Here is a 16,690-nt window from a genome sequence, read left to right on the forward strand (position 1 = left end):
ACAATCAAGATAACTGAAAGGAGTTTTCATCTTGTCCAAAATGAATATTTTTGACAGAAAAAAAAAGTATTTTAATTTAGTCTTTTACATTTATTTATTGCATTTATAGTGATCATCTGTCTATTCACAGCAGCTATACTCATCTTCTTTTTTCATAGTTATTACAGAGCTACTGAGGTATCTGGACATCTCAGTCAGTTCATCACAGGAGGCAAAATGATGATATGTTGTTTTTAAAAGGACAGAGATAATGCATCTCGTCAGCGAGTACACAATGCTACAAAGCTCAACAGTCTGGACTTCAATCTGACTGAAGACTTTTGTTGGAACTGAAGAGACTGAGGAAGAAAAAAGGTCCATGACAAGACTTTGTCCTGCAAAGCTGAGCTGTTGTGCAAAACCCTAAAATACATGCAACAAATTAAGAACTGTGATCACCCCCTTTAAAATAAACCATTTTTATTGCATCTTCTTGTTCTGAAAAAACAAAACAAAAAAAAACATTATAGCCATTTTATGTTTAGCAAGATACGTTTAATACAGAAGTTGTTTTATTTTTCAATTTTTAAACACATTTAAGTTGTCCATACCTTTGTTTTTTAAAAACAATATGGTGATTATTCTTTTTGTAGAAGCTCATAAGCTTAATGGAAGAGTGTCTCTAGGGTTTAAGTCTTATGTTTCTATAAAGCTAGTGTGCACCCTAGAGGTTTGAAATTGGTACAACAGCAGCAGTTAAGCCTTTACTTTTAGCCTTTTTTGTACTTAGCTGCTGAGGATATTTAAAGATGACCAAAAAAGAAAAACAAGTAAAACAAAACAAAGTGTGTAATCTTTATTTGATAGACTGAAGAGCAGTTCAAGTGGCACAAAATGGCAATGGGACAATAAAGATGGTAAAAGGCTCCTTTTAACTTTCCCCATATCGGTCTTTCGTCTCGGTTTCTTTCATGTGCTGCCTATTCAGCAACAGCTGCAGATTATCAATGAAAGCATTCAAAAACAGATGAACCAATCCGTTTAGAGTCGGTTCTTTATTCCCATGTTTGTATAATACATCCCCTCTTAAAAGAGGCGCCGCCTGCTCAGGGCCATCAGTAAAATATCTCTGATCCCACAAGACTAAACTATCAACCCCTGAGATTAACTAATCCACGTGCTATGAACAAAAACAAAAAAAGGGGAGGGAAAGCAGAGAGCGCTACAAAATTGATCAACATTTAAAGATTAAAACTGGATATTAAGAAAAAAGACTTTTCATTCATCATTGTATTACTTTGTTTTTTAAACATTTTTTATGTTTCTATTCAGTAAACAAATAGTAAACATAAAATTAGGATATTCTGTATATTCTGGGACTTTGATGAAGAAGCACTTATCCAGAACAATTCAAACCAACATGTATGTTAAACTCATGTACTTCCAGAGAGATCGTCCTCCATGTGTTCCCCACCACAGTCCAGGTTTCTGCCACTAAAGTAGGCCAAGTTCAGCAGCCCTGAGGTGCTTCTTTAACAGCTGTCTGCTGCCATGACCCTACTATCATGGATCAAGGTAGGCAGGACACTGATGCACTTGTTAAAAGAAAAAAAAAGAAAAAAAAATTCACACAGCCTCCAGTTTTCTTTTTACTCTCTCAAGGGGTCCACTTGTGGTCCGCTGCCTTCCACAACAATGTTGTATCTTCTTTGGCTTTGCAAATTAAAGTTTCAGGTTCCAACTCTGACAGGGAACAGAAGTGAAAGTGTCCCCTGCACAGCACACGGCTCTGTGCAGCCTCTGTGTGTGTGTGTGTGTTAGGCCCACTGAACCTGAGATCCTGTCTTTGAGTGTCTTTTGGCCTCCATGATGGAAAAAGCCTCTTCCTTCTCGCTGATCTCTTTCAGCCTCTTCTCATCCAAAAATGTCACCAGGGAGTCCCTCATTTCCACCACCTCGATTATCTGCTGAAAAATCTCATCCTCTTCTGCCTGCTGCTCGGGGGTCTTTTCTGTTGGAGACAAACAAACAAACAAACAAAATCCAATTTAACAAAAAACACAATAAATTATGATAACAATACAAATACACGTGCACTTTTTTCTAGTGGTGTTCTGATACCAATATTGGGCCCAATACTAGCGTCAAATACTCGTACTCATTGTTTTTATGAGTACGAGACTACACCCCAATACTCCGGACCAATACCACTTTTTTATTTGGTGACTGTCCTGCTCGTTGAATACTGTGTTAGTCATAGTCCAGATTTTGTGCTATAGCACCATCTTGTGGAAGTTATGTTCACATGTATGACATCCTCTCTTTTTTTTTGGTCACGCAAGTTGTTTTGTTAGTGCTGCTAAGTGTTTGTTTGGATATTGCTGACATTCATTGAGAGTTGTAGCACCACGGTGTCCGAATTTAACCGCCTACTCAGGTCAAAGCATCGTCTGTGAGTATCGTCGTTCCTACTTACATTTTTAATTATCCCCTGGTTGTTTTGGAGTGTGTGTTTTGTTTACATGGTGATGCCGATATTGGTGCTAATTATTGATGTAATCTACGTTTCTACGTTTTATTATTCAGTGAACAGTTTGTTTTGTTTCAGTTTCACAAAAAAGTATAAAAAAGAAAAACCTAACAAATTTTCTGAATGGAGACAACTCCTGTGGAGTTTTCCCTACACCCTGTGTTTATCTGGTTGGATATTGAGCCTGGTTGATAAACTAGGCTTTCTCAGTGGCATCATTTCTTCTTCCACTGCAGAAGTAATAAAGGGAAAAAAAAGGTTGTAGTTTAGATATATTTAAAGATAAAAACAAATAATGTTAAGAAAACAGACTGTCTGTTGTGTTCTAATTTAAGAAAATGTGTTTTTAAAGTTATTGTGTACAGTTTAAGTACTAACTCATTAACTACTCGGTATTGGTACTCAGTATTGGCAAGTACCCAATCTGAAGTACTTGTATTCGTGCTCGGTCTGAAGAAAAAAAAAAATTGCATCGGGACACCCTGACTTTTTTCCCTTTGTACTCAAGAGCAAATTTCTGGTTGCCTGAAGTGCCTACCAACTCTAAATTACAACTCTGGCAGTGTTATCGCCCTCCGCCAAAAGAGCAACAGTGAGAAAGTTTTTACATGTTTGCGTTGTTCACTGCGTGTTTATTTGTACGTCTGTTGGTAAAATATTTGATGTACCAATAGATGGATTTAAATGAAACTCTCAGAACATTGGGTGAACATCTAGACCTGATTAACTTTCAGAGTAAATGGAATTCAAGGTGGCTGCCACAGCTAACCAACCCTAAAATACACAAAAATGGCTATAATTCAGTCACATTTCCAAAGCCACACCTCCAGACTTCGGAAGCGCTATGGACAACGTTGGCCCTGTGTTGTTGCTGTTTTTTAAACGTATGGGGATTCTCCTGAGACTTCAGGAAGAGAGGTGCAGTGGAAGAAATGCTCTGGATGCTGCGATTGTTGTGCGGAGTAGGACAGCTGTTAACCGCCGGAGATTTCAGGCTTTACAGCGTCTTCAGCTGGGGTCTAAACATTGCAGGGTAACCTAACGGTGTTGTTTATATTCCTATTACTATAAAACCTTTAATACAGTACAGTTGTATTCTTCGCTCTTCTTACGCTTCAATCTGACCACACCCACGACCAATGAGTGAACAGGAGCTAAGCTTACGTCACCAACGAAAGCAGGGCTGCTGGCCCTACTCCAAAGCAGGGACCGAAAAAGCAAGGACCGGCCTCGAAAAAATGCCGGTGGAAACGCGCGCAAAGCAAGCCGAGTAGAGTGGAGCCGGGACCTTTAGAGCCCGTGAAAAAGGGGCATACATCTACAACTGACTAGCTTCTGGAGTAACCCTAATTCAAGATGTCTGCCACAGCTAATCATTATCAGCCAAAAATGGATACAAGTCAATATATTTTACAGGTATTGAGGTAAAATTTGGTTTTGTAGTAGCTCACATGAACAAGATTCTAAAAAGTAAATAAAAATTAGAGGAATAAAGACAGAGCCTAATGGAGCCAACACATAACATGTTATAAGATAACATACAACTTGTCACAGGTGTGTCAATAGATCTTACATCAAAAGACGCACACAAAACGGACATGAAGGTGATGGTTAGCTTAACTAACATCACTCACAACTTCAAACAAGCCATCTTTACAACCAGTGAATATGACAAAACAAATAGTGACATTTGTTGATTTTCACTGACAAGCTGACAAAATGTTTGGACCAATACTACATGCACAGATGCAATGTTTGCAGAACTACTGAGTCACTATAATAAAAAAAACTGGTGCTTGTTTATAAAGTGGGCGGCTCCATTTAAAACAGTCAACAGTAAGAGTTTCTGTGTACAAATACTCACCTTTCAGCTCCATGTACTTCCTGTACTCCAGCTCTAAGGTGCTGTGCTTGTCTTCAAGTTCCAGCTGTCGGGACCTGAATGGAAAACAAACTTCAGCTTAGTCATTCATGTTTACAGTAGATCCTGGCATTTATTACTGCAGGCCATCAAAACAACAGAAGAAGGCTGGCTGCTGTTGCTGTGAGAGCAAACAGTCACGACAAACTGAAATGAAACAAAACTTGTTGCTACTATCTCACCTCTGCTCCACAAAACTGAGGCTCAGACACAGACTGCCCACATTTTGTGGGCTCAAATTATGATTTAGCTTGTCCACATACTTCTCAAAACTCTTGCAAAGGCAGGTTTGTATTATAAACTGAGCTGCCAACTAAACAGTGTTTCTCTACACTGGTGCTGTTTGCCAACATTAAAAAGGTGTTATTAATGTTATTCAGAAAAAAATACATCTATATTTATGTAACTAACTAGCAAGGCAAAAAGTGTTTCATTCTCAAAGACCAGAGAAGTTTGAGAGACTCATTTAGTGTGAAATATTCTCCTGAGAGCTGGTGGTAAATGTGTCTTAGGAAAAACAAGAAATTGAGAGAAGTAATCTGTACTTTCACTTTAAAAAAAAGAGGGCAGGTTTGTCAAGGAAAAATATGATTCATCCTCTCTTTCAGTGATGAATATCAGATGTTGCATCTACAAATAAATTGCTGAAAAAAAAAAAGTATAAAATCCTGTCGTTTCCATTAAAACAACAAATAATAAAACCTCTACATATTAGAGAACATTCCATCAGATAGGGCTAAACATCCAGAGGTTAACAAGTATAACTTAAAGTAAACATTTGACCAGATAATTATCACTGCTCTGATTCACGTGGCTGCGTGACAAAAATTGCGTCATTTTTGTTCATGTAGCAGCTTCGTTCGCCTCTCCATGACACAAGGCTGTGGCTGAACCTTTTCTCACAGGGGTTTGTGCCAAGTATTGTGTGATTGGTCAGAAGTTGTTGTGGGTATGTTCACGTGGAAAAGCCGGTGAGCTTCAATTTATTTCTTCTGCTCTGCTGAAAAGCAGCTGGAGGTTGTTAGAAAATACAGCTGTCTTTACAGCTGTTCCAGCAAAACTTAGAAACCTCTGAACTTAAAAACACTGTGGAGACACAGGAAGCTCCTCATGGCTGTGGTGGCCCAGAGGAAGTACGCCTTGGCCAGGCAGCGTAGGGACATGTTCCCTTCATTCACTCATTATTGTGCACCGTCATATTTGTAAATACCAAACGACGTGTACTGTCGCAGTCTGTTTAATAAACATGTCTGGTTGGAGTACAGGAAGCAAACATCTGTACAAGGACAGGAGAGTTAAGATAATAATAATAATAATAATAATAATCATGTCCAGAGCAGCTCAGAACCTCCATCTGATGAACTAACAGATCTGATTGGGACTGAGACAGAAAGATGCTGTGAGCAAAAGCGGTAGAAAATGTGTCATGAATTTGTTTTTTTCTAAATTAACTTGTTTGCCTTTTGGTTTTGTCCTGGTGTGGGAGTTCAAATGAATCCATCCAGAGGAGCAGCACATAGTTTGTTGTTCAGTATTTTTACATTTTATGCAGATTATATGGCTTTTAAACTGTGTGGAAGTGTTGACTGAAACTTTATGTGACTCTGAAAAGTCAAAATAACCTTTAGAAATATGAAAACGTAAGCAAAAAGAATGCAAATTGCTTACGCTCGCTGAACTTCATGAGCGGGTTTGCTCCAGGATATAATGCGCCGTTTGCTTTGTGAATCTGACACAGAAACCGAGCAAACACCAGGTGCAAATGATGTGCAAAAAGTGGATCAAAAACTGGCGTTGCACAGTCTTAGTAACTCTGGGGCAGAGTGTTTCTGATAAGACTTTATAGATCTTTAAAGTGGATCCGCTTGAGATTCTGACTTACGCCACCATAAGGTCTGATTCCTCGGAAACCAACGCGTTCTTCTCGTGTACCAACTGGATCCACTGTTCAATCGTATCAGGGGTGCCACTGTTGCCTGGATGAGAAAAATGAGAGCGTTTCTACAAAATAATGGCTTTAAAAAACAAAGACATTTATTCAGAAGTTCTTGATAGAGTAAACCAATTTACTGTAGACAACAACAAAAATGTTTTGCTACTTTTTGTTTTTATATTATTAACAACTCTAAAATTCAGAAAGGGTTGACAGAAAAGTGGAGAAGGGATTTGAAATGGAGTTAATGGCATCACATAAATATCAATAAAATAAAGAAAACAACTTTTAAACCACCATCAAATCAGTTTTAAAAATGAGATATTTATCTTTTTCACAAGTCTCAAGTCCTATCAGTGACAGGTCTTTAAAGCAAACGTCTTCTTTGCAGGCTTCTGTTTTTACAGGAAAAAGACAGACATAAAGTACTCCAGAACATGCCTTTGCAAGACAACTTTAATTGCTTTACAAAGGAAAAAAGAAGTAAAGTTTTGATTCTTACTAGATTCTCCTCGCAGACATCTCTCTAACACCACACCTTTGTCCTCCAGCTCTTTATACGACACCTCAATCTCCTCCAGTCTTCTTTGGATTGACTGAAAAATAAGAAACACATTTCAATAAAAACTGTTTTTCTTTTTAGTTGAACATCATAATTAGCTATTAGTGAAAATGTTGGCAGTGATTTCCTCTTAATGGGGAAATCAAGGGAAAATATCACTTTGAAGAAGAAAAAGCACTAATCACTGACAGATATACTAGAACGGCCAACCACAGCACATGGTGAGAATTTGGGCCGCCATTTTAGTAGGTGGTATGGTAAGTGTACAGTTACTGCCAGAATGTAAGCAGTCCAAAAACATCTGGGTAAAATTAAACTATAAACCTAAACTTCGCTAAGGAGCCTAATGTTTTGTCATCAGTTGTTGTAATTATCCCTCCCTGCAACTGAAATATGGTATTGTTTCATTAGCCCACAAATCATTGAAAATGTGACACTTTTAGTTTGTCTCTTGTGTCCTTTGTACGTACATATTTATGCTGTCAAAAATAAGTTCAGAAATCAAAGAATATCTGTGCTACATTGACCCACAATTGAGATACTAAATTGTGATAAATTTACACTTTCCAAAAACACAAGTAATTTTGGAGAACAGCATTTCCTTGGCATCCTGGAATCTAAAATTTAACTTTGTATTAAAGGCTAATGCATCTGGAGTGTCATATTTAGTGTTAAGATATGTCTGACTTGTGCGCGTGACCAAACAGAGAGAGGGACGCAGCAGGATCAGCCACCGCAGGAGCTCACTCCTGTCTGAGTGTCTCTCTCAGTGAAACTCGCCATTTTTGCTGCTTAAAAAAACCATTCACACTGAAAAACGTATATTTATATAGCAAAGTTGAGAGACACAACTTTGCTATGTTATCTTTTAAACCCTGAATGTTCTCTCTGTGAGAGTGTCAGGTTCAAGTGTTTGTAGTTTATTAGAAATATCTGAAAATTTCAGTTCTACACAGGGTTATAATTATATAAACAAGGTTTTGGCTTTTGGATCTGCCAAGCTTGCTTCTATCTGAAACCATGTTGTGATATAACTACTGTGATAAATGTAACTTCATAAATGATCAAATATGAAAAATAAATTGTTTTCAATGATTACATGAGCTTTAAAATATAATTTCTTTAAATAAAATGGAGTCATTTTAAGGCAGAAATCTGTCAGTCTGGCAAATAAAAAAGGCAATTTTAAGTTATTTTGTACTGCACAAAGGACCACCTGTGCTGTAATTTTTAAAATATCACCCTTTTGCCAAACTTACATAAAAGAAAAAGCACCCTTTCTGTGTCAAGTTTTAGGAGTTTTTTTCACTTTAATCACATTTTGACTTGTGAACATTCACATTATGAGGGTTGTTACGTTTAAAAATTTCAATGTATGTAATTTTAAAAGGTAATGAGAACAGGCATTTACCAGTTAACTGAAAATATATCATCATATTAGAAACATATTGTCTTACAGTATTACGCGTTAGTATAACAAGCTATTTTACCTATTTTATGGTTAAATATGTATTAAATAACAGTGAATTAGTGTATAGGCCAGCCAAAGACTCTCCAAGTCTAAATACAGCCTGGTATTTAAGGTCTAAATATTTTCAGAACTATAAGGGAGAAGACTATATAAGTTAAGGTTTTTAGTCTACGTGAGATTAAATGTAGACACTGGTAGCAGAGCTCTGGTTAGAGTTTGTAGACATGTAAAGACTTCAATTACTTAAAGAGCAGTTCTGGTTGGAATGATTACAGTAATTGGTTTTTTTTTTTGTTTTTTTTTTTAAATCACAGTAGTAGTCGTGTGCTAGGTCGGCATTCTGCCAACGCTGAAGTTTCACCAGGACTGGTGGAATGCTCATTGCAAAATTCTGTCTCCTTTTCACATTATGAATGATTTTATGTTTATTTAAGTAAAATAAGACAATTTCCATGTATTTTTTTGGCTGATTACTGAAGTTAGCAATGTGTGGTTTTCACATGTAAACAGTACAGTGACGCACGTAGCACCTAGCAAGATGGTGGCCACAAATCTCACTTAGTGCCATCAGTGGCCATTCCAGTCTATCCCTATTTCAGTGGCACTAATGGCCCCCTGAAGAGGTCAAATATAAATACTGTATTAAAAAGAAGCGCAACTTCATTTTGCCTTTTTGTGTGGGGATAATTTAATGGCTATTCTTTTGCATTTTGAAAAAAGTGGCTGCAGAAGAACCTTTGTAGGAGTTTTCAATTATTCTTTTCATCACTACAACAGCTAGAGTTGTCGCCAGATCGTTGATGATTACCATTTTAATAAATTTGCAGAAAACAAAAAACCTTTACAGAACTTTGGTAGCTCTACAAAAACAGTACATTTAGCTACCTTAATGACAGTATGTTTCACAGATTAACATATTTCAGGTTTGACAGAGGTAAGCTCATTTTGGAATTAAATTAATACATTTCAATAAACTTATTTAAGTGACAAATGCAATATGAGGTAAGTTGAACAAAAGCCCGTAGATGACATATGACTTGTACTCACTTGAGCTTTACGGAATCGCTGTATTTCACTCATCTTGGCTCGCCGCTCCAGCGTCCTCATCTTCTTTAACTCAAGCTTGGCAGCCTCAACTGGGTCTGATGGTACAGTTTGAAACTACAGGAAAAGAGAAATTACTGAGGATGTACCATTAAAGTTGTATAGTAGTATCTGTTATCTACGATCTGTGTTTGTTTCACCTGTTTAAACACTTCACTGCAGTAATTAGTGCTCTATGATTTTTGTAATGAGAAAAACGGGGATGCAATAACAAACGTTTAAAGCAAAATTTAATATAAAAATGCAGAATTTCACAGAATGTGGATTTTTCTTTATCTATGTGGTTTTCCACTTTTTAAATGACGTTCACAATGAATGAGAGACTGCCTGCAGTCTCCTGCAGTCATGTGAGGATGGAGAGAGGAGAAGGTTACAGAAAGTTGAATCAAAAATATCTACCTAAGCCTCCAGGGATTACTAAATTTAACAATAAACAAAGTTAGGAGCATAACAAGGTCTCGGATTTGGAAAAATTTCTCAGGAACTTTATTTGGTACATGACTGACTGGTACTGCAGAAAATGTGACTGCATGACCAACAAACATGGGAGGGAGGGAGCCCAACTTCAGCAAACTCTTCTGTATGAAAACATCAGGAGGAACAAGATGTGAGTTTATTAAAGACCTCACAGCTTTATGAGTGGAATAAGACTTTCTGCTGTAAGAAATAAAGCTACTCCTATTTTGTTAAAGCAGTTAAATACTAGAAAAGATTATTTGTAGATTATTTGTGTTCAATAATTGTGATTACAATATTGGCCAAAAACAAACATTATTATGATTTTTTTCCAGAACTGAACAGCCTTAGGATATCTTCATCGGTGAATCAAATCAGCCACAGTTACAATAATTTTACATAATAATTTATCTAATAATAAGTTTATAAAAGGAAGGACCATATGTCCTCTTAAATAAAACACGTGGAAGGGATCAGAGCTTTCAGAGCCATGTTCCTCCTATTCTTTCACACAATTTCTGTAAGAACCACAGCAAAGTAAACATTTGGATAAACATAGCTGTTAAATTTCAGGCAGTTCAGACTTTGTATGCTGAAAATTTACAAAAGGCCTTAAAGATGCAGTGATATTGAGTTTTGGTGCCAAGAAGACTTATTCTGTTAAGATTTATGAACTGTTCCACCCCTAATCTATCATGTACAAAAAAGCATCTGCTCCATCTTACCTTCTTATCAAATGAATCTAAATCCTCAGATTCCAACATCAAGTCATCCTCATCATCATCTTCATCCTCATCAACACCATCCTCTGAGGCACTGTGGACATGTCTGAATGTTGTTTCTGTTTAAAAATGATGAGCAAGTGTTAAAGGACCCAAGACTCATCAAGACCTTAAAATACAAGAGCAGATTTTCCCCTGAGGTGCTTTTCTTCATTACAGAGGAGATAAGGTGTCAACCTACCCACTCTCCCTGGATGACTGACGTGGACACTGAGCCGGGTGTCTCTGTTGATCCTCGGAGACGAGAGGTTCCAGGGGGAAAACTTTGATCGCACTTTGCTCTGCCCGCTTGGCATCTCTTTTTTCCTGAAGCAGTGTCGATTCCTTTGGTCTCGGTTAAGACTAGCAGTGCTCCCACTCCAGTAGCCCTCCTCTTCTTGCCCATCCAGGCCGTCTTGTTTTGGGGCTCCTCCTGCATTTGCAGAGGAAGAGGAGCAGGAGGAGGATCCACCGGGGGTCTCAGAGTCCGAGTCTGCACTGAAACTTTGAAGATTTCCCAGCTCGCTTTTCTCCTCTACGCTCAACTGAAGCTTTCGGAGGGACTGTTTAGGACGCGAGTCTACTTCTGGTTTAGAGACCTTCATTGCAAGAACTGGAGATGAAGAGTTCCCTACATTTATCATGATTGTTCTAGGTTTCGCAACTGGGGCAGAGGGCTCAAGGCTGGGCGTTCTCTGACGAGAAAAGCGTGGCTTTGGGGCTGGACAAACGATTGTCTCCTCCGTCTCCTCCTTACTGGACACAGTTACATCAGTTTTAGATGCAGGGTCTGATGAGGCTTTAGACTTTTGTGGCTCTTGGGACTCTTTTTCAGTTTCAGCTATATGCTGAGTTGCAGCAGAAGTGAAGTAATACTCATCATCCGATGGAGATGGTGTATCCTCTTCACTAGAAGGCCCGTTCTCTTCATCTGTGTCTGTGTGATTTTCTTTGCCCTCCTACAAAACCCAACACATTAAATGTTTCATACAAACCAGTCAATACATCGATTTTAAAATCTAAGCTCTCATTAGACATTTCTGAACCAGCTTTCTACTGAAAATGTATCCATCTGAAGGACAATATAATAGAAGGTTGTGTAGAAGAGCATTTTGAATACAAAAATTCTAAATTAGGTTATCAGCAGCAATGAAACGGGTAACTTACACTGGTTGTGTTCAATGACCCACCTCACAAGATGTTTCCACTCCATTTTGAAGCAACAGTTCTTCAGAGTGCAGCTCACAGTAAAACCTCCCTGTTGGCAGCGTTGGAAGAGTTATTCATATCTTTCAATTCAGGAAAAGTAACAGTAATACAGGACTGTAAAAGTGCTGCAGGAAACAGGGACATGCAGTCCAGGGAGCGGTCGTGAAAATAAATAACAAATATTAGACAAATTAAGTCAATGTTATTAGTTGTTTTATATTTGGTTTGTGTTGTAAATGTTATTTTTGAATGATTCCAGTCAATTTATTCACTTTAACAATTGAAACCACAGAATTGTCTATTTCCTCTTCAAACTAAGGAGATTTCTTAAAGATCCATAAAATAGGGCAGCGGCTTACCAAACGTTCCCTCAGAGTGCACAATCTAACACAAATGAAGCTGAGTGAGCGCACGTAAATGTGCCTTTTGATTTCACACGTATTATAATGCATGTCATGCATATTTATTACACATTTAATCGTGATCAGGAATAAAACAGCACTGAAAAAGCATGAGGTGAGGCAAGTAGTACCTCTGCCTCATTGAGGGGGGTGCTTGTGAGACATCAGCCTTATTCTTGATCTGCTGTCATTCTTCTATGCACAGACAGCAAGCATCCAAACTAAAGACTGTATACTATTAATAAGCATCTAACGTAAACCCAGAAGTTGAAGGAAATCTTAGAATAATGCGCTAACATTTATTGGTGAAATTATAGGTCAGCTAATAAATCAATATAAAAAAATAATTCATCAAATATGAAAATCATAATCTGTGCTTTGGAAGCCACAATTCTGGAAAAACAAATTTAACTAAAATGTTGTTAACATTTAAGTTTAGAATAATCAAAATATCATTTAACTTAAAAAAGGAGCCATCTGCTGTTTTATGCAAAGCTATTAAAACAGGGTAGTAAGGTGCAATACCAACAATGGCCACTAGGTGCTGGCTCTAAATCATTTTTGTCTCAAACATTCATTCTATTAAACATACACTATATTGCCAAAAGTATTCACTCATCTCACATGTTGGTCCACTCTTTGCAGCTATAAGAGCTTCAACTCTTCTGGGAAGGCTTTCCACAAGTTTCTTAGGTCGTATTCAGACCTGAAACATTTGGTAATTGAAGCAGAGTTCGTTTCCAGCGTTGGTCCGGACTTTTTGTCCAGGTGTGAATACAGTCATGCGAACTCCGGTGTGGATCAAACAACCGGACCGAGACCCGCTTTTTGAGGTGGTCTTGGTCCACTTCCAAACAAACTCTGGTCCGGTTCGCTTCTGGTGTGAATACAGACCGGACTTGAACTGAACTAACTACGTATAGCATGCATCTCGTCTTCTTCGAGTTGCAGCACGCATTTACCGGCGCTGTTCCAAAATTAGAAGTAAAACGTCATTAAACCGACGTTGAATGAGCTGCTCTTGAATTACAAAATGGTACTGTAATTGTACCAACAGAACGAATGTGCACATAACAAATACAGCACGCAGGACCTCCATCTTTATTTCCGGGTCTGTGCTCTGTGCTCCAACCGCTGCCCCCGTCTTTCTGTCCAATGGGAGCAATGACCGTCACCCACGTGGCTTTCTTTATAAATTATAGTCCGCTTACAAAAAAGCACAATGTGAATGCAAACCGCACCAACGAAAAAAATAAAGTCCACTTTTGGTCCGAACCAAACAAGAGGACCAAAGGACTTTCCTGGTGTGAATACACCCAGAGTGTTTATGGGAAGTTTGGACCGTTCTTCCAGAAGCTCATCTGTGAGGTCAGACACTGATGTTGGACAGAAGGCCTGTCTCACAGTCTCTGCTCTAATTCATCCCAAAGGTGTTCTGTCAGGTTGAGGTCAGGACTCTGTGCAGGTCAGTCAGGTTCTTCCTCACCAAACTCCCTCATCCATGTCTTTATGGACCTTGCTTTGTGCTCTGGTTCTCAGTCATGTTGGAACATGAAGGGGTCGTCCCCAAACTGTTCCCACAAAGTTTGGAGCATGAAATTGTCCAAAATCTCTGGGTCTGCTGAAGCATTAAGAGTTCCTTTCACTGGAACTAAGCAGCCGAGCCCAACTCCTAAAAAAAAAAACCCCACACCATAATTCTCCCTTCACCAAACTTTACATTTGGCACAATGCAGTCAGACAAGAACCATTCTCTTGGCAACCACAAAACCCCGAGAAGTGTGATTCGTCACTCCAGAGAACGCGCCTCCACTGCTCTAGAGTCCAGTGGTGGCGTGCTTCACACCACTGCATCTGACGTTTTGTATTACACTTGGTGATGGAAGGCTTGGATGCAGCTGCTCAGCCATGGAAACCCATTCCATGAAGCTCTCTGCTCTGTTCTGGAGCTGATCTGAAGGACACATGAAGTTTGGAGGTCTGCAGCTGTTGACTCGGCAGAACATTGGTGACCTCTGTGCACTAACAACATATGTTGAGCCTGCTTCGTGATTTTACATGGCCGACCACTTTGTGGCCAAGTTGATGTTGTTCCCAATCACTTCCACTTTGTTATAGTCACAGTAACAGCTGACTGTTGAATATTTAGTACCGAGGAAATTTCACAACTGGATTTATTGCACAGGTGGCATCCTATGACGGTACCATGCTGGAATACATTGAGCTCCTGAGAGCGACCCATTCTTTCACTAATGTTTGTAGAAGCAGTCTGCATGCCCAGGTGCTTGATTTTATACACCTGTGGCCGTGGAAGGGATTGAAACATCTGAATTCAATTATTTCTATGAGTAAGTGAATACTTTTGGCAATATAATGTATATTATGAAATATAAATTTCCTTCTTAGCTATATTCACGGTCTGATACTTTGCTGACAGTAATGAAGATTTAACATTTAGCTGTCAAATAACTCTTCAGTTGTCACATAAATTCACTGATTATGATTCATCACCATGGAAACAACACCCAGATGCCCACACTATTATTATTAAATGAGTGCTGCACCTGGGGCAGCAATAGTGAGTACAGGTGAGTTTTTCTTTCAGAAACAATTACTGAGCGAAACATCCCACTGGGAGGCTCTGAAACTGACACCATTAACTCAAGGGCAATAAAATACCAAAAACTTAAGAGTAAATGAGACAAAGGAGCAGGCAGTAGTATGAAAGTTATGAGAAATTGTAAGGAAGTTAGGTGACTCTGTAGTTACACAAATGGCTCAGTTATTTTGTCACCTTGCTCACCTGTATTCTTGTCAAAGGTGTAGCCTCCGAGTCGGAGTGTGATGCTGCACTGATGACAGGTAAAACAGCTCCGATGGAAGAACTTTCCTTCAGCACTGATGCGCTCCACCACATACACCATTTGACCACAGAAGTAACACTGTTCGCTGTTTGGCATCAACTCAGCCTCATCTGGTTCAGGCATGGAAGCAGGTGGAGGTGGAGGATGGACTTCAGGGGGCACAGATGGAACCAAAGTCTGAAGAAGAGAAGGTCAGAGGGTTGAATCATTGCTAACACCAGCAAAGAAACTCTGACAAACTGTTTTATTAATTTATTTATTTTAACATTTCAAATGACTTATGATTAATGAGGTATCTCACTGGGATGTGCCTGTTAGAGACTGTTTTGTGACTTAAAATTTAACTAAAAAGGCAAACTTTCAGCTGCAGTCTCACTAAATTCTGACTGTTAATGACCATTGAGACATTTGGCTAACCTTTCAAAATGACAGTCTATTTTTGCGTGCACAGCTTGCAAAACTGCATTCTAGGGTGTGCACATTATTTCATTACCCACCTCTGCCCACATATCTGCAACTGCCTGCTTTGTACCCACCTTGGCAGCCACCCAAGGGTTTATGATTTTATCTGCTGGAATATACTTAAAAACAAACAAACAAACAAAAAACCCAACAACAACAGGGACCTGTGTTTATCATTTATAACGAGCATGGCTTTTAGACCTGGGCATTTTTTCTGTCAAAGAAGAGCTGTGCTATTGAGACAGGCTGGGGTGGGTGGGAATGGCTCAGGCTCAGGTTCGTCCTGTAACTGGAGGGTTGCTGGTTCGAGCCCCCGCTACGTCAGTCTCAGCCGTTGTGTCCTTGGGCAAGACACTTCACCTGCCTTTTCTACTGGTGGTGGTCAGAGAGCTCGGTGGCACCGGTGTCATGGCAGCCTCACTTCTGTCAGTCTGCCCCAGGGCAGCTGTGGCTACAAATGTACCTCACCACCATCAGTGTGTGAATGTGTGAAGGAATGGGTGAATGATTGTAGTGTGAAGCGCTTTGGGGTCTTTGAACTAGATAAAGCACTATACAAGTGCAAGCCATTTAACATTTATCAACTAGTCTACAACAGTTGCAGCCCAGTGAGACACAACCTTTAAGGAATTAGTTCAGTTTTCAAAGTTGGTTCTAAACTCACATGATCCTCATCTCCCATTCTTCTCTCTATTTTTGTGGCTTGTTTCTCAGCTGCCAACTTTTCCTGTAGAGACAAAAAAACAAGCTTGAAAACCATCTAAGAATTTTAATGCCATGAAAAAAAAAGGCAAAATAAAAACCCAAACCAAAGGTCATCCCCCCCCTCCCAGATATGACCTCCAGCCAACAAGTATGGGTTTTAAAAAATATCTTTAACATTTCTGTAAGCTGTGTAAACTAAGAAATCTAGATTCAGTGGGAATACCTGGCGTCTTTGCAGAGAGTGGTGCTTTAGCTTGCTCAGGAAAAAGACAGCTGACTGTGTTCTGGAGAAATTCAGGGTCTTGTGTGTTTTCAGAGGTTCTGTCACAGAC

The 16,690-nt window shown here is 39.0% G+C and overlaps 1 protein-coding gene across 2 annotated transcripts in view; it reads right to left on the minus strand.

The window, feature by feature from the left end:
• Window positions 1–820: 820 nt before the first annotated feature.
• mical1 (microtubule associated monooxygenase, calponin and LIM domain containing 1) overlaps window positions 821–16,690 on the minus strand; it is a 34,279-nt gene continuing 18,409 nt past the window's right edge. For both annotated transcript variants that reach the window (XM_017419262.3, XM_017419263.3), the window contains exons 15-25: window positions 16,582–16,679; window positions 16,318–16,380; window positions 15,131–15,368; window positions 11,908–11,975; window positions 10,920–11,676; window positions 10,682–10,797; window positions 9,444–9,557; window positions 6,866–6,959; window positions 6,313–6,406; window positions 4,374–4,447; window positions 821–1,990 (exon numbers count right to left, since the gene is read on the minus strand). In XM_017419262.3, the coding sequence (XP_017274751.1) occupies window positions 1,797–1,990; window positions 4,374–4,447; window positions 6,313–6,406; window positions 6,866–6,959; window positions 9,444–9,557; window positions 10,682–10,797; window positions 10,920–11,676; window positions 11,908–11,975; window positions 15,131–15,368; window positions 16,318–16,380; window positions 16,582–16,679 (1,910 nt within the window). In that variant the 3' untranslated portion in view covers window positions 821–1,796. The remainder of the gene's footprint in view (window positions 1,991–4,373; window positions 4,448–6,312; window positions 6,407–6,865; window positions 6,960–9,443; window positions 9,558–10,681; window positions 10,798–10,919; window positions 11,677–11,907; window positions 11,976–15,130; window positions 15,369–16,317; window positions 16,381–16,581; window positions 16,680–16,690) is intronic.

The sequence above is a fragment of the Kryptolebias marmoratus genome, linkage group LG8, assembly GCF_001649575.2.
Source record: "Kryptolebias marmoratus isolate JLee-2015 linkage group LG8, ASM164957v2, whole genome shotgun sequence".
Classification (NCBI taxonomy): domain Eukaryota; kingdom Metazoa; phylum Chordata; class Actinopteri; order Cyprinodontiformes; family Rivulidae; genus Kryptolebias; species Kryptolebias marmoratus.